This window comes from Balaenoptera physalus (genome assembly GCF_965194825.1).
Source record: "Balaenoptera physalus genome assembly, chromosome: X".
NCBI lineage: Eukaryota > Metazoa > Chordata > Mammalia > Artiodactyla > Balaenopteridae > Balaenoptera > Balaenoptera physalus.
Window position 1 is genome coordinate 132,934,671 of NC_138903.1, and position 18,011 is coordinate 132,952,681.

Genomic DNA, 18,011 nt, shown 5'->3' on the forward strand with positions numbered 1-18,011 from the left:
AAGAGTCCCCTCTTGAGACAGTCCCCTGTCTCCGTAGCCTTAGAAACATCTCAATCTAGGGAGGAGACGCCCCCCACAAAGCGACAGCGACATCATGGCATGGGCCATCTTCCTTCAATGTGTTGGGGCACTCGGCACTGTGCCAGTTCCCGTGGGCACTCAGTATGCCTTACTTCTGCTGGGCAGAAGGGGGCTCAGCGGTGCGTACACAACAATTAGTCTGTCTGGCAGCGCGTCCAAGGGTTGAAATGACGGCCGTCTTCACTTTGGTTGGGATGGGGCGAGTCTGAGCACTCAAACTGCCTTCTTCCAAGAGCCCGGCCCCATGTCAGACACACCACGGGACCTGGCGGCTACCATGTAGCCCCTTGGGGGCTGGGGGGCGGGGGCCGTGTCCTTGGGCCCAGAGCAGGCAGCCAGGGTGCTCTGGGCTCCGGAAATGCATACTTGCTCTGCTGCTCACGTCATCCAGTGAACTATGTGGCACTTTCTAGAAATCAGATCCACCTTCTAAGGCCAAAGATTCCACACACACTCCCCACTAAGAGGGCATTCTCTAAGAAGTGGCCCAAAGTGCGCCACAGCGGGCTGGCCTCCCAGAATCTAGACACACGGTCTTCTGATGGGGGCACATTCACAGTGGCCACCCAGCCACGGTTCCTTGGGACCCCTCTCCTGGGTTTGCTCCACCCCCAGGCCCCCCTGCCAGCCAAAGGCAGGGTCGGGAGATCCAAAGATACTGCATCTCCGGCAAGTTCACCCCCATGGCTCTCATTTCCTGAAGGTTCCTAGGAAGCTTAAAGGGTGGGGGACAAAGCAAAAGCCATCTTTGCTCCCCGGACCCAGGCTCTCCACTCTCCCTCCTGCCCTGCCTGTGGCTCTGCAGGAAGGCATTCTGATGAGACAAAGCAGGGGCTTTGGGGAAACCCCTCCCCCTCTTTCCAAATCCATTCTTACACTGAGACTTCCCACGGAGTACCCCTCAGTCACCTGGATGAGCCGCAGGAGAGTGACGGCCCCGCTTATGGCAATATAAACAAAGGACGGGCCAGGGAAGGGTATTTATTGATGAGTGGCTTGCAGTGAACATATCGTGAATGCAAATGGCTCTTTCTAAAGTGTTTGCGGTGTGCCCGATCCATCGTCAACCCCCGCGCGCCAGGTCTTCTGAGCGCTAAGCATTTGCTCAGCAAAGCCTCTCTTGGTGGATGACGCAGAGGCCAGACTCGGCCTCGGCCACGGCCCCGGCAGAAGCACCGAGGCGACCTCGATGAGGCTTTGCTGTCACGATATGCAGCCAGTGTGGCCCCTGTCCCCACCCAGCCCCACCCCCGTGCGGTCGCGGGGACTACAGTGCAAGCCAACCTTTATCTCATTTTCTCTCCCACAGATGGAGGTAGTGAGTACCTTCAAGAGAAGCGGTTCATTTCAGGGTGCTGTGCGCCGGCGGTCCTCGGTCCTCAGCCAGCTCCATGACGTAACCAATCTTTCTACCCCTACTCACGTAATTCTCTCTGCTGCCAATCCCACCAGCGCCGCTGGGAGTGAGTCTTGAGTCCCCTTTTCTCTCATAAATGGCATCTCTGGGGGAGGAAAAAGCCTCCCGCCTCTTCCTTCTCTTTTTTTCCAGTCTTGCATCCTCCGCTCACCGAGGCTTTTCCGTTCTTTCTTTATCGCCCTGTTCAGTCCTTCCCGCCCAGACGGTGTGTCTCTCCAAAGCCATATCCTCTTATGAAATGTACTGAATCCATGGCACTGCTGGACCTTCCGTTCTTTTCTTTGGTTTTTGGGTTTTGTTTAGTGCTCCTTCTGTCGCTGGTTTTCTTTTCTTGAACTTGTCTGCCTTTGCTGATGGTTCTTCATGAACTTGGGCCGCTTCTGGTGGTGTCTGGAGTCAGTCAGGTTGGGGCCTCGGTCAGTGTCCCGCGGGGCAGCTCCAGGGAGGCGCGCAGGCTCAGGGCCGCCCCGCAGGACTGAAAGGAGAGGCGAGCGCCTTTGCAGCATCATTCGCAGTGGAAGAACCCAGCCCGCCCACTTGGGACTAAAGCAGCAGCTTCCAGAACTCTCCTTGAGGTGGTTTCCAAAGGCAGTACCCCTGAGCCACCGGGCGTTAGAGGTGTCCCCAGGAGCCCTCCTCATGCCTCGAGCCCGCCCTCGGCCACGTTTCCTTTTGTTCCCAAAGCATCTTCGCTCTTTCCAAGCAGGCCTCAGGATTGGAAGGTCTTAACCTGATCTGGCCCATACTCTGTCTCCTCCTTCCTTCGAGAAGCTGGGAGAAATTGATTCCCTTTTATACGTCCCTCTGAAAAGTTCCCACCATGTCTGTCACATTTTAGAAGGAACCCAGGGGCTGTCCTAAAGAGGTAGAAAGTTCCATATTTGCTCACATTTCTTTACAAAGACAAAGGGAAAGCCACTAGACCATTGAGCCCACCACCCCACGGTCCCCCCAGTGAGAGACAACGCAAGGAACAGTGTGGGCCCCCCACTGCCCCCCAGGGCCACCGGCTTCTCACAGCAAACTCGAGACTTCAAAAGCCAAACAGTAAACCTTCAAGTATGAGCCCAGAGCCCCTGCCAGGACGGTTCACTGCTACCTGTTTCCTTTCCTTCCAGTGGGACCCGGCAACTCTCACCTCCGTGAACACATCACTTCCCCATGGACGGGAGTTGTTAACTCTGCTTTTTTCCCACACCAGACTCTGGGATTTTCTTTTTGCTTGATTTCTTCTCTTTTCCTTTTTTCTTTTGTCTTGTGTTCTCTTTTTTGTTTTTCTTTTCTTCTTCTTCTTTTTTTTTTTTTTTTTTTTTAGGAACTGGTAAGAGGTCCCCAGTGGAGGGCGTCCCTCCTCTTGCTTAAGCTGTCGTTTCAGGCCACTCTGCCCTTTACGGAAGGGATGTGGGCTGCACTGGTCCCCACTGGGGCCACCTTGTCCCCTTTGGAAACAGCACGCACATGAACACACAAACACACACACACACACACACACACAAGCGTGTTCCCCATCCCACAGGCCACACACATGTCCAGCTCCCTTGAATGTTCACTGAGCCACCCCCCCGGGGCCACAGACACTGGCTGACGGCCGTCACGGGTGAGCTGGAAAGCTTGTCCCACGGGGTACTTGGCACCACTCCACCTGGGGAAGCCGGCAGGAGGCTCGGCCAGGGCCCGCTGGGCCACAGCTGCCCTCCCCTGCCGCTTCCTTCACGTGTTCCTTTGCCATCTCTCTCTGTGCCTCCTCTCTGTCTGTCTGTCCATCCGCCTGTCTGTCGACTTGGGGGAAGGCAGCCCGCCCCTCCTCTGCTCGCCCCTAGGCCTTCCCCACACTCCTGCTGAGGCCGCGCTCTCTTGGCTCCTCTGGGTGCCTCAGGCGTCTCCCCTGGGGGCAGCCTCTTTCTCCTCTCTCTTCCTCGGCCCCTAGTACCTTCCTTCTTTCTGCGGCCACCTGTCCTGTCCCCCTTCCCACTGCCGGGAGCCCAGCAGTGTGGGGTAGGAGCCGCTCCAGGGGGGCCTAAGTAGCCCCTGGCCAGAAGAAGGGTGACTGTCCCTTCCACACCACGTGCCACTGGGAGATGAGCGCCTTCCGCCTGAGGAGGGGCCCGACGTCCTGCCTCACAAGGGGCTGAGCCACTGCCCCTCAGACAGGACCCCGCTGTGGAGGACAAGGTGACACCAGGGGACGCTCCTGATTCCAGAAGCTGCCGACCGAGACCACTTCCTGCCACCATCACCGGTTCCCAGTCCAAGCTTCGAAGACCCCGAGAAGTCACCAAGCCTGGCACCCACATCGTACAAATCAGGGGAAGGTCTGGCAGAGTGGAGGACAGCCCTAGGCCTTCAGTCTCTCTCTCGGAACTCACCAGAAGAAAGGCAGGGTGCAGTGGTCACGGGGCACAAGGTTTCCTCAGGAAAACCCAGCTCTTTCAGGAAGGCTTCTGTCCTCCTTGCCTACCACCTGGCCAGGCCGCGCCTCATCCTGAGCGCCGCGGCCAGTCTCGGCCCAACATCACTTCCAATGAGAACCTCAGGCTGTGTAGGTGGAGGGCCTGGTTGCGGGTGTGGACAAGGAGGCTGAAGGCCAGAGTGATAGGTGACATTGCTCACCCATTGCAGGCCCCGGCAGGTAACACCAGTGCAAGAAGTGGCCAGAGTCCGAGGGGAGGAGAGCCCCTCAGAGGAGTGATGGGGGGAGGCTAGAGGTGCAATGATCCTCGGGGCTCAGTGTGCCCACTTTCACAGCCACGCACACTTCCTAGTTGACCTCTGACCCCCCCCCCAGGCTTCCCATGCCCACATGTGCACACGGGTCTTTGCTGCTTCTGGATTAGGGAGTCTCAACGCAGTCTCCACTCCCCTGGCCACACGTGATGACCTCCCGGCTCCAGAATGGCCTTGGCTGCCTCCCCTCTGCTCACTCAGCCGTCTCTCCTGCCTGGCTTAGTGGCCGCCCCACCACAGCCATTTCATGGGACCTCAGCCATGCATGGCCTTCAGGCCACCCACCTGAGTGGCTTAGGAAAGAGCATTCTTTACTAACCACCATCAGTCTTTTGGAAACGAAGGGGGTGTGGAATCCTATCCCCTGTTAGTGTGTCAGTCACCCTCATTCCGGCCCCAATCACACTCCCACACAGTAATTCTTCAGGAAGCTCAGCCTCATTCCCCAGCTGGCTGTCAGGATCCCCAAGGTAGGCAGACAGGAGGTGTCTATTCACTCAGGTTTACTAATGAGCAGCAAGCCCAGGCCGCCAGATGGCTGCCCCCAGGTGCGAGGGCGGCCACACAGACACCCCGAGGCCCTCCCCAGCCACATATCCACAGCCTGTTCCCCAGCAGCCTGGCTCTCCTGCAGCAACACTGGGCCTCTGTACTCACACGTTTACTGTCACAGGGGCAGGTGGCGAGTTTAGTCAGATGTGGCCATACCAGAAACAGATCATGGCAGTTGCTTTATTTTAATTGGCTTTTGCCAACTTGGCAAAGCCCAGCCCGATGAGACCCCGGGGCTTCCGTGGACACACCCTTCTGGAGCCTGGGGAGACATGCCCCTCACACACTCCCAGAGCAGTAGTTAAGCCAGCCCCACTGAGGAAGGAGCCCTGCAAAGTGAAAGCTGTCTTGTTTGCTGGAGTATGCTTCCTTCTCAGGAAATCCATTGATTTCGAGGCCAGTCTGCCCACGTGGGTTTCTGGGAATAGTGTACTGGCATTTTTGGTCAGCTCTTCGACAGTGTGCATGCTGTCTCCACACTAGGAACAGTATCAGCCCTGCCCAAGCCTTCCTGCAGGCAGGGACCCTACCACAGGGAAGAACCTTCCAGGCAATTCCTAAAGCACATGCCAGCTCGCAGCCTAAGGCAGACCCTGGAAGCCCTGCTCCAGAGCCCTCCCCTGTACACACTTCCGGGCCAACCCCTGGGGCTGGGAGCCAGGGCCCAGGAAGCTCAGGAGACTTATTTGAGGCCCTGCAGCTGGAGACAGCCAGGATGAGAGGCAAGGCCGAGCCCCTGAAAAACCCAGGACTCTCCATGCCTGGGTCAGTTCCGTGTGACATCTTGTTGACGCCGGCCACTGAGCCTGGCCTTTCCCGGTCCTGGGCACACATGCATGCCCACAGAATGGGAGGTAATCTTCACAAAACTCACAAGTCACCAGCATTTTCGGCTTGCCAACACACACAAAGCTGTGTCTTTGGTTTGGGATTCGATCCCTCAGTGAAGGCCAACTCTGGAGTCTGGATTTTCACGTCTCCTAACTCCGTGGTGAGGAAAGGGAGCCTTCCCCCTTTGATTGTGGGTCCATCACCGCACACCTCTTTGTGTTGCTCTCAAGTCATGATTCACCCTCATGCCTACAGGGAGGGTTTGGGACTTGGGAACCTAAAGTTCATGGAGGCACCATCTCTCCCTGGCTGCTGTGTTTGGAATTTGCTCTAAATCCAAAGCCCTGATGCCAGGGAAGCTGCCAGGTTCCTTCCTCCCACAGAAGGTTCTGGATAGTGGTTGGTACGGAAGGACAGGGCAGGAGTTGGATGGAAGAATTCTGAGTTCTGTGAGCTTCACAGTGAGACAGAAGGGAGGGTGTGGAGGGTGACGACCCCCCAGGGCCTGCTTCTCCCACAGTACGAAGGTGTCAGACCCAGTTTCTGTTGTGGCCATTGTCATTGTTGTTCGGGAGCCTTTGCTTTTATTTTTCTCTCCTTTTCTTTTCCTTTAATGGGGTGGGTGTTCCTTCATCCTTCGCTTTCCTCCCTGCTTTCACGTCCCTTCTCCGCCTCCACCACCACCTACAATGCAAACGCAAGCGATTAAAGTTCAAACCAAAAGCGGGGTACATCCACTTTCAGCCGTGACCTTCACCCCTTCTGCTTGCACCCTGACTCTTCATCAGTAGCATGGTCCCATGGCAGAGTCTGACACAAGCATCCCTTCTCCGTGTGGCCTGCGGGTCTGGAGCAGCCCGTGGCGCATCCCCGCTAATGCAGCTCACGGTGAGGGGAAGACAGGCCAGGGCTCACGTGCGGGGGCGAGGGCCGGGCAGCAAACAACAGAGAAGTAAGCTTGCGCTGAGTGCAGGTGGTCGTCAGCCTCAGAGGGAAAGGAAGCAGACCGAGAGAAACATTAGTGGCACGATTTTGGGTAAAGGTTGTCCGGGACAGCCTCTCAGAGCATGATCCGCGAGCTGAGTTCCGAATAAGGAGACAAGGCCGACATGGGATGATCTGGCAGAAGAAGAGTGTAGGCGCGGGACAGGGCAGGGGTGATGGCCCTGGGGGACACTCAAGCTTGCTGCTCCAAGCAACGTGGGCGGAGAGCGCTGGTCGGGGGAGCTCTGGTGGGAGACACGTGCCAGGCTGTGTGGGCCCCCTACTCCCAGCACCTGTCCACTGAGCCCCTGCTGCATGCGGATGCTGTGCTGGGTGCTGGGGACATCAGGAGCCTCATGTTCCAGTGACAGGAGACAGAGGAGAGAATAATGGGATGTGTGGGGTGTTTGAAGGTGAACCGTGCTGGGGAGAGAAGGAGGCAGAAGAGGTGCCGGGGTGCTGAGGGAGATGAGTGGATTGCGGCTGTAAATGGAAAGAGCTGAGGGGGAGCCATGAGGCTCACTGGGGGAGAGCCTTCCTGACAGAGGGAACAGCCAGTGCAAAGGTCCTGAGGCAGGAGTGTCGTGCTTGAGGAAGAGCCGGGAGGCTGGAGAGGGTAAAGGAGAAAGAGGAAGAGAATGGCCCGAGGCAGGTCCTGGCAGGACTTTTCCTTTGAGGGAGACACAGCCACTGAAGTGTTTGGACCAGTGGAAGGTGCGACACGCTCTGACTTCCGTTTGAAAAGATTGCTCAGGCTGCCATGCTGAGAAGAGACTGTGGACGTCAAGGGTGGCAACAGGGAGACAAGGGAGGAGACGTGGGGGGTGGGAGGTAAAGTTGAAGAAGCAGGCAGAGCCCCGAGTCTGGACATTGAGGTGGGAGCTCCTTAGCAGACAGATGGCTAGAAGCGCCCAGGAAATGCACGGATGTGGATGGAGAAAAGGCCCAGACGACCCTGGGGCCCTCGGCCACGATAGGGGATAGACAGCAGCAGGAGGAAGAGCTGGAGGCCAGTGTCCAGCCTGGAAGCAGGGGTGCGGTGCGGGGAGCACGGGGCACCCAACCGGCGAGGTCCCTGGGGAGTGGGGGCGGCAGAGAACAGGGCCAAACGAAGCCGGGCCCCTGCGTACCAACAGCTGGAGGGGCCGCAGCCCCGAGAGAGGGGCAAAGAGTAACCTAGATGAGGGGGAGGGAGATGGCAGCGAAGGAGGAAGCAGGGTGCGGTGTCAGACACCAGGCGGTGGGGCGCGACAGGCCTCACCCGGAAAGGGGTGGGAAGCCGTGGGACAGCCCCTAGCCCCAGCCAGACCTGCTCCTCGTTGGCTGTAATCGAGAAGTCCTCTTTACTGGCCGGTGCTTTTCACGTCTTTCTTTACCTTTACATTCTCTTGCAGTAACCTGGACTTGGGGGTGGCCCACACTGCGCAGACCAGTCAGGACCCAGAGCAGCTTCAGCAGCTGCTGGGATGTTTGGAGTCCCTGCCTGCTACACAGCGAGCGCAGGGCCTGACTCAGCGGCCAGAGAGACGGGTGGGACCAGAGGCCCCAGGGACGGCAGCCACGCAGGCTGGAGCCCGGGAAAGATCCAGGGACCAGGCAGGGGGCGTCTCTGCGCTCGGGGCTTGCGGGTCCCTGGCAGACACAGCCGCAGCACTGGAGGCGGGGAGGGCTCCACCCTGGAGAGGTTCGGGAAAGAGGGGCCACAAGACACGCTGATGTACGGCACTGGGTCTGGTGCCTCCAAGTTTCAGCCAGAGCCCGGCACCAGGATGCGAAGACTAGGCGAGGGGCAGGGTCGGCGGGGGCCAACGCTGAGGGTCCTCCTGGACCTCCTTCAGTTCGAGAGGCCCGTTAGCCATCGACGGGAGGTGCAGGAGCAGCGCGTGCCGGGAAGGGCGGCCCCAGCTGCAGATGCAGGTGGAGGCGGTGCAGGGGGCATTGATGGCGTCGAGGTGGGCTGTGGGCTGTGGGCGGCACTCACAGCCTTGAGGGCAGTGACATCCCTTTGGGCGTCCTAGAGATGGACAGGTGGCCTGAGGACCCTGCCCTGGCCCCTGGGACAGTCCCAGGCCAGGAGAGGAGCTTCAGGAGGCAGTAAGGGTCACGCACTGGGGAGGGCGCTGGACCCACCCAGCTGTGACCAGGCCTTCGCAGGGACGCACTAAACTCCACCGTGGGGATGTCCTCAGACTCCCAGGTGCGAGCTCAGGCCTCCAGGGCAGCCTTCTCTTAGAAACGTTTCCCAGTTCCCACCAAACCCGTGTCCCGGGCGTTGACTGTGCCCTTCAGCGTGGAGTGGCCTGAAAACGCCCCATCATAAGACCAATCCCAAGCCATGTGTTAAGAGCCCAAGATTTGCATGCAGGGAAAGGGAAGCTGACTCACCGTCAGCTGTGAGACACTCAGGATGACTCAAGCCAACGGCGCACGTTTGAGTGGGCAGCCCTGGCACCTTCTCTTGGTGATTGAGCGGCCGCTCTGGCGACAGGCAGCAAGCAAGGCTAGTGAGGGGCATCAAAGTGAGTCTTTGATTACACCCGGGAGGAGGGCCCTGAAGGAGCCTTCCAGGCCAGAGCAGCAGAAGCTGGGGAGGGTAGCCGGCCACCCTCTGGGGGAGCTGAGGATGAGTTTGAGCAGGAGCCTGGCCTGATCACATGACCCAGGTCCAAGTGAGGGGAAAGGATGTAGCCAGGGGCACTGGATCACTGCTGGCAAACTTACCACAAAGGTCTCCAGGGTCAAGGGCGGCAGCACGCCACTTGCTCCCATTTCCGTGGCTTGTGGGGGTGGCTGGCAGCCGGGGTAGACCCTCCACCACCACACCGCCACAGCCAGTGTCCCAGTGGCTCTCCCACAGTCCTGGCACCAGAAAAGGCCCAAATCATGAGGCCACATCTGCCATGGCTACAAAAAGTGAATTGTTTCTTTCCATTAAAAATGTCAAATGATTGTCAATTTCTGTGTCACCCCGATCTCAGAAGCCAGTCTGGGGAATGAAGGGGCCGACAGCAAATGATGGCCACCTACGATCTGGAAGATGTGGCTTCACCAAATTCAGAGAAAATCCTAACTGGATTTAAGATATGGAATCAGAAAATTCCAATTTTATGGAGCCCTTTGGCTCATTTGTTTTTGCACTTGATTGTGAGGTTCTCCTGGTTTAAACTGACCTAGGAGCACTGAGCTTGGCTGAGCAAGGCTGACCCCGGGATCCAGACACTGGAGGGTTGAAAGGGATCCATGGTCTAAACCAGGGGGCGGCAATGAACATTGGACATGTCCTTCAGAGGACACGGCATGGCCGTGTACCCAATAAGACTTTACCTACAAAACCAGGTTGTGGGCCAGAGTTAGCTCTTGGGCCACAGTTTGCCAACACCTTGTCTAAACCAAGAAAACCCAACCCTAGAACCTTGGACCTGGAAATGGCTTTAGAACTCACTTTGTGTCCACCCACTCACATAGGGAGGCTCTGGCCTCCCCATCTCCGCACAGGGCCAGCTGGCTAGTGTGGGGCCCAGCTGAAGGCCTCCCATCGATTCTGCCTTCTAGAAACATGAGGGAGCCCAGGCTGGGGACCCAAGGAAGGAGCAGAGAGAGGCAGCAAACCCAATGAGACTTGAGCACATGTGGAGGTGAAGGCAGGGCAGCCAGCGGAGGCCAAGGGGCTAGTTCTGAGAGCAGGGTCCTGCGGGAGGTGCGGAGGTCAGGGGTGCCTGAGCTCAGCTGGGGCCTCGGTAGCTGGGGAGCAGGGCATTGTGGGAAGCTCTTCCCCAGGGGGCACTTGTGCTGATCTGAGGTCTGCAGATGCCAGTGGGGCAGCCAGGGAACAAGGTGTAGAAAATGTGAGTGGGGGAAGAATATGGCCCCCAACCAAATTCCAGGGACTGAAAAAAGTTGTGTGGCTTGGAGAGTGAAAAGGAGGAGGGTGAGAAAGGCTGGAGGGGCGGGTATCAGCAGACTACAAAGGGCCTCTGATGGCAGGAGATGCAGGACGGAAGGGTCTGAGAAGGGAAATGACGACCTGATCAAATGCATCCAGCTGGTGGATCAGGGCATCCGAGCAGGACAGGCTTGGTCGGTGTAAATTAAAAATGGGGCCATTTTCCATCTTGGATGCCTCCAGATGGGGGACTGTCAGACTCTTGGGCCTGGAGCTCTGATGAGGGGCCTGGGCCGCAGTCCTTGGTTATAGCCAGATGAGCCCAGAGCCGTGGCCAGGCGAGGAGGTGAGCCTGGGGGTATGGTCAGGGAGGAGGAGGGACAGGGACAGGCCAGGGCTTTGGGCACTCTGGGACAGAGTAACGAGCAGTGGAGGAGATGGAGACAGAGAAACCGGCGAGGTAGGAGGAGGGCCAGACAGGGGCAGTGTCGGGGGAGCCAGGAGAAGTTCCCAGAAAGAGGGGCAGTCGGCCCCTGGGGGATCAAATAAGATGGAGACACAGAAGGGCCGTTGGACTTAGCAGCACGGAGAGTGATGGGCAGATGCGTCTGGGCATGGCCAGCACGGGCTGCTGCCACAGGAGCTGGGGGACAGAGGAGAGGATGCTGAGAAGCCAGGGAGGGGGACCAACTCGAGAAAGGCCTGCAGTGTGCCCATAGGCTGGGGACTTTCTCTTGCCAGAAAGTTCCTCGGACTCTCTGGGAAGAGAAAGTGGAGAGCCCGCTGTCCAGCACTGCCCCTTTGCCCAGTCATCTTTCTGGGCTCCCACGTTGGAATCCCCCCCAGTGCAGGGGAAGGTGTGGGAGGGAGCAGCCAGGAGTCCCGTGAATCCATCGCTCTTGAGTTCCAGAATATCTGCCCAGGTCAGCCTAGAGAAAGCCACTGCCATTTGTCCTGCATGTGCATCAGGTGACGGGAGGGAGACCGCAGCAGGGCAGAGGGCTCCGACTGTTCCGCTCCAAAAGACAAACGTTTGTCATGCAGTGACCCCTGCCATGGATGTGGGCGGAACTCACCAGCAACAGCCAGCCACTGATGGTCTCCTTCCTTCTTCCCTCCTCCCCCTCCTCCTCCTCCCCGTCCCTCCCCCTCCCCCTCCAGATCCGGGTGGTGAAAGCATTCCGTAGCTCCCTCTACGAAGGCCTGGAGAAACCGGAATCCAAGACCTCCATCCATAATTTCATGGCGACGCCCGAGTTCCTGATCAATGACTACACCCACAACATCCCACTCATCGACGACACGGACGTGGACGAGAGCGAGGAGCGCCTGCGGGCCCCGCCCCCGCCCTCCCCCAACCAGAACAACAACGCCATCGACAGCGGCGTCTACCTGACCACGCGCGGCACCATGCCAGCTACCTCGTCAGTGCTTTCCTCCGGACCCGGGAGCCCGCTCCACAGCGTGGAGACGTCCCTCTAAGCAGAACTGCTCTCGGCACGGCGCGCGCACTCCCCGCACACACACGCACCCGGGCGGGCCGGTGGAGGGCACCGGCCACGAGGAGGGCCCGCCAGGCGGCTGAAGATGCTCGAAGGCACCTGCCAGAAGCCAATCCATTCTAGGCTTCTTACTCAGGAGGACCAGGAGGGGGAGGAGGAGGAAGGAGAGACCGGAGAGCAAGAACCGTTGTGTTCCCCCCTTTTTCTATGGAAGCTTTTTTAAACGAACACTGTAATTCCACCAGATGTTCCCTGTTTGGGCTGTGCAGCGGGGCAGAGGGCTGGTTTCGGTTTATTGCGAGCTTCGTGGCACCTGCTGCAGAGCAATTGGATCAACAGGTACAACAGGCGAGCGCCGCTCTGCAGGAAGGATGCTCCTGCCCAGATGGTCCACCGGCCCAGCACCCCCTCCCCAGGACGCGTGCAGTCAGTCTGTGTGTGCATGTGTGCGTAGCCACGTGTGTGCGCGTATAGACGTGTACGTGCACACAGGACCAGATGCATATCTAAAGAATAAGGAACTACTTAACGGCATGATATTTCCATTTCTCTTATCGGGTGTTTTCATTTTGAAATTTCATTATTTATCGCGGCAGGGTTTTTTTCAGGGAACTAGACTGCAAGAATATCCTTTTGGTTGCTTGGGACCCCCTTCCCCCACACTGCTCCCCTCCCCCAGTCTGCTCCATCCTCCGTCCTCCCAGCACAGTTCCTGGGAAGGCAGGCGCGAGGCCGGAGCAATTACAGTTGGAACAGTTGGAACATTTGCACTTTGAGACCCCTGCCTATAGAGAAAAAAACACCATGCGATGGAATTTTTATTTAAAAGGAAAATACCAAAGTATTGATGAGAATGATTCCCTCCAGTAGGCCGAAGAGGGAGTTTTGCTTTCGGTTTCCTTTGGTTCCAACTCCAATTCCAAGCCCTGAATTCTGGCCAGTGGGTGGGCTTTCTTTGTCAGAGCCCCAACTTCAAGAGCGTGAAGCCAGGCCGCCTGCCATGCCTGACCTCCTGGGATGATCCAGAATCCCCAGAGCAGCCCCAGGAGAGCCAGGTCCACGGGTGGAGGTGGGGAAGAATGCAGAGAGTCAGAAAGAAAGTGGAGACAGAGGCTCCATCCAAACCCAGGAGGAGCCGACTCGGCCACAGCGCAGACCCCAGCCCCCTTGATGCCTCCACCTGGACTCCCGCTTTGCTTTGGCAAATGCCAAGAAGTTGTCACTGAGACGCCCATAAAGCGACTGGGAAAGGTTCTCAGTCACCACCCGCCAAAGTGCAAAGCACTCTTCGGATCCTGGTGTTCTCGTTCAAGGATAACTGTGACCCACGAGGGCATGCATCTGGGCCTGCAGCCACCTACGGCGACCTCGGGGACGCCAAGCCCCTGGGAGCCATGGTACCTCGCCTCTGTTGCTGTAATGGCGAGTTCGGAATGCTGAGGAGGTCAGCTCTGCCACGTCATCGGCTGAGCACCTGGTCTGCAGGTGGGGAGAGCTGGCCCTGGGCTCCCCAGACGGTTCCCTCGGGAGCCTCTCCTGGCAGTGTGGGCACGCAGCGTGCCAAGCCTCAGTTTTCCTCAAATGCGCGATAACCAGGGTGGGAAATGCAGAAGAAGCAGGGGTTCTCTTACCTTCAGAATTCTTCTGTCTCACATTTTGCAGGGAGGAGGCTGGGGTCCGACCGCAGCTAGTACAGGTGCCTGTCGCTCGGGCCTGGGGCTGAGCCGCGGGGGGACAGCTGGGAGCTGAGAGGTGGAGGGACACGCTCAGCAGTTGAGCAGCAGCTGGACCAGTGGCAAGGCTGGTTCGCCCATCCCGTGCCCATCCCGCAGCCCCTGGCCAGGGCTTGCCTTGCCTCCACTTGTGTCTGTGTGCATCTGGGCAGGCGGCGTCCCAAGCGTGCTCGGTCCCCACTGTTAACATTAATGCCATGTCACCCCCGTGCAGGAGTAGTCAAATCTCGGGCAAAGGAATTTCGGTTAGAAAAGCAAATCCCACTTAAAATGCCAGCTACCGATAACTTAAAGCCATCCCTTTCTTCCAAAGGGCACATTGAGAATGTTACCCATTTGTAAATTGTTCCCTAATGTCCTTGTTTAAACAACAACAAACAGGGCAACTCAATTTGTTGAGGGTCTGTGTGTTCTTAAACAAGAACTAAAATTGGAAATGTTTAAATTGAAGAATATACACTGAGTAATGCTATGCTCACGGGCTTCTTTTCATCCTCTGTTGTAGACGCAAAGCCTTGCTGCTGCTGTCCAAAGTTGCCTCCTGTACACGGCGATTGTTTAGTCCCTAGGTTGCCTTTCCATGGGGTGTGGGGTGCAGATCTCTGCTCTCATTTCTGTGCGTCTTCAGGCTGGGGGCCCTATCTCGTTGGGAAGCCCCTCTCTCTAAAGCATTATCTTATATGGAATGGCTTGGTCAACTGTGTTCAGTTATTAAATCTGTTTTACATTTTTATCTGCCTGTTATAAAGATGAACAAAAATACCTTAATGAGGAAGACCACAGATGCATAATAATTTAAAGTCTGTAGTTGAATTTCCTAATTTAAAGAATAGACCAAAATTTCTGTGTATTGAAAAAAAAAAAATGAAAGGCTCCCACAATCTCAGTCTGGGTAACGTGTGTGATCTCTTATTTGGTGAATTCTCCTCCGGACCTAAAGAGAAGCGCCTTCCTCCCTTCACCTAGCTGGGGGGAGTCCCGGGAGCAGCGGGGTTCCCCTGGGGTTGTGGCCACCTTGCCAGTCCTAATGGAAGGAGGAGAGGGCTCGACCACCCTGTGGGGTCAGGTTCGCATGGTGGTCCTCAAACTGTCTTGACCTGGAAGGGCCTGACCTGAATCTCCAGAGTGGCATCCTCAGAGGAGGGTGGGAGCGGGGAACACCACCCAAATGCCGGAACCCTGGCACGCATGCAGACGGCTTCGTTTTTTATTGTGGAAAAGTACAGATAACATCAAGTTTACCACGTTAACCATTTTTCAGCGCCCAGTTGGGCGGCATTAAGTACACTCAGGTTGCTGTGCAGCCATCCCCACCATCCATCTCTAGAACTGTCCATCTTCCCCAAGGGAAACTCTATCCCCGTTAGACACTAGCCCCCCTCCCCCTCCCCCAGCCCGTGCCCTCCCTCCCCCTCCCCCAGCCTGTGGCCCCCACCCCATGCTACTTTCTGTCTCTAGGAATCTGACGACTCTAAGCGGCTCATACAAGTGGAGTCACACAGTATCCGTCCTTTGTGCCTGGCTGATTTCCCTGACCGTGATGCCTTGTAGGTCCAGCCATGTTGTAGCAGGTGTGAGAACGACCTTCCTTTTTAAGGCTGAATAACATTCCAGTGATTGGATGGACCACATCTTGTTTGTCCATTCACCCTTCAATGAACACTTGGGTGGTTTCCACATTTTGGCTATTGTGAATCACGCAGTTGTGAACACGGGTGTACAAATACCTATTTGAGCCCCTGCATTCACTTCTTTTGGGTAGATACCTGGAAGTGGAATTGCTGGATCCTATGGTAATCTTCTGTTTAATTTTTGGAGGGATGGCCAGACTGTTTTCCACGGCACCAGCAGCGTTTTCTATTCCCCCCAGCAGTGCACAAGGGTTCCAATCACAGATTTCCTCTTTAAACCAAAGCCATGGAAAGAAAGCCCATTATTGCACTCCTTCACTTGCTCCGAGCATCACTGCCCCATTCATTCCTTCGCTCACTAGGCGTCTTCGAACACCTGTGCTGGGGACAGCCGTGCCGCACCAGTAGAGCCACGAAGGCAGCTCTGGCCCAAGATTTGCAAATGACTCCCGCGGCAGTGGTGCCAAAAGTCCCTGCGTCCTGTTTTCTCATATTTCTATTCCCCCACTCTGCATGTCACCCTTGTAGACTTGGCAGTGCCAGAGAAAGCATTTTCCAGGGAAGCTGCCAAGAAACGAGCAAAATGGCTTCTAAGTTCCCTTCCAACCACCAGAGTCCATACTTCCAAAAAAGGCCAGAGACAAATGGCAGAAAACAGCAGGCAAACAAATAGCAGGGAGCTCTTACTTCACTGATGCACAAGGCCATCTCGAATCATAAAGCTAAGTAAGTCTAGGTTGGGCCAAATGCCATATCAAGACAGCTGCACCTTCTGGAGAGATCTCATTCATTTATGTCTGAATTCTCTTTTTCATGGACTTCCACTATCAAATATGACCCAGGTTCCCATGGGAAGAAACTGGTACTTAGCCAAATGCCTTGGGGCAAGGAAGGTACTATAACACCCACCCCTTCACGAAGCCGGACGCCATCTTTACCAGCTGGCAGCCTGGGAATGGGGGTGGGTGCCGTGAGTGGGGGCGGGGGGAAGGCCCATGTGTGAGTTTCCTAGGCTGCTATAACAAAGTACCACAAACCGGGAGATGGGGGGCGCTAAAGCACAGGCATTTCTTCTCTCCCAGTTCTGGAGATCAGAAGTCTGAAATCAAGGTGTGGCAGGGCCACGTACCCTCTGCAGCCTCTAGGGGAAGATTCTAGTTTTTTCCAGCTTCTGGCATCACTGGCAGCCCTTGGCTTGTAGACACATCACTCTAGTCTCTGCCTCCGTCGTCACAGGGCCTTGTCCCTGTGAGTCTGTGTCTTCACCTGGTATTCTCCCTCTGCACAGGCCTATCTCTGTGTCTCTCTCCTCTTCTTATAGACACCAGGCATATTGGACTAGGGTCACCCTACTCCTGTAGAATCGCATCTTACCTTAACAACGCCGCAAAGACTATTTCCAAATAAGGTCCCATCCACAGGTTCCGGGGCTTAGGACGTGAACATGTCTTTGGGGGACACCACTCCCCATCCCAGCTGGAAAAGAAGAGATGGGCTGAGTCCCACATAGAACCTGCTTTGCCCCCTCCTTCCTCTGGCTTGACAGGTCCTGGAATAAAAAGGTCCTGGAAGCTTCAGGTTCTAGAAAATCTTATCTCAATCCCTCCTTTTTGAACCTAAAATAAAGGAGATGGAAGGTTGTATATCTTTAATCCATACTATCTTTTACAAAAGCCTCAGTAATAGGAAGCCAAAGCAAACAAAAGAAAACCACCCTGCACCAGATTTTAATTCATATTCTATGGCTGAACTATCCTTACAAAGCACAGCTGGCCATGTCACGTATTCCTCAAAAGTGTCACATATGTCCCAATACCTATCCTTATCTCTGTTCCAATGACAGCACACACTGAAGGTGGGGCTCACAGCCTTAGCAGCATCAGGAAGACACACAGACGACCCCTTAGTGACAAGCACTGAGTTGACAGGCCCAGAGGCCAGCACACAAAGCCAGCAAGTCCCCAGGGCAGTGTGACAGGCACACACATGGGTTGAGGGATTTAAAATAGCAGTCAGCAATCACAGTCTGAAATTGTTTGGTCAAACCTGCTCGATTTACATAGTGGGAAACTGAGTCCCATTGAGAGAAAGGAACTTGCCTGGTACCTGGTAATCGTGAGAGGAAACTTAGGGCCACAGAACCTCCAGAGAGGCTGCTGTTAGCCCCACAACCCAGAGCTCGCCCGGTTCAGCACGGTGGCTCTCGGCTGGGGTGGGGACACCAAGGGCAGTGCTAGGCCACATGGGGCAGGCAAGGCCGGGGGTGGGCGTGGAGCTGGGCCCAGCCTGTGGGGAGGAAGGGGGTGATGGAGGCAAGGTGCTTTTTCAAAAGCACGAGGCAGAAAGGACTGGCAAGAGAGCCGAAGCCGCCCTCAGAGGCCTGCCAGGCCCCTCACCCTCCACTGTCCATGCTCAGAGCCCCAGCCCTGGGCTTTGGCACAGACTCTGTTATCAAAGCGTGCCCAGTTGAGCTGGAAAGGACACAGTGGAAAAGGGGACATTTACTCATATCCTTCACCCTGAAGACAAATAACACAATCACTTCACAAACTCAAGCAAGCCCTACTGCCTGACTTGTCACCCATGAGTGACCCCTCCCTGTGCCCCTCACCCAGTGGACCCTGGGCGTGCCAACCAGCCCCCATACCTGTGGGTGACAGAGGCATGGTGGTC

The 18,011-nt window shown here is 56.4% G+C and overlaps 1 protein-coding gene across 14 annotated transcripts in view; it reads left to right on the top strand.

The window, feature by feature from the left end:
- The window catches only part of ATP2B3 (ATPase plasma membrane Ca2+ transporting 3), a 64,808-nt gene extending 50,215 nt beyond the window's left edge, over nucleotides 1-14,593 (top strand). For 8 of the 14 annotated variants that reach the window (XM_082445661.1, XM_082445659.1, XM_082445658.1 and 5 more), the window contains 2 exons: nucleotides 1,391-1,477; nucleotides 11,634-14,593. In XM_082445661.1, coding sequence (XP_082301787.1) covers nucleotides 1,391-1,477; nucleotides 11,634-11,954 — 408 coding nt within the window. In that variant the 3' untranslated portion in view covers nucleotides 11,955-14,593. Of the gene's footprint in view, nucleotides 1-1,390; nucleotides 1,545-11,633 lie in introns of all 14 variants that reach the window. The other 6 variants (XM_082445655.1, XM_082445656.1, XM_082445657.1 and 3 more) reach the window with 2 other exon arrangements.
- Nucleotides 14,594-18,011: the final 3,418 nt, after the last annotated feature.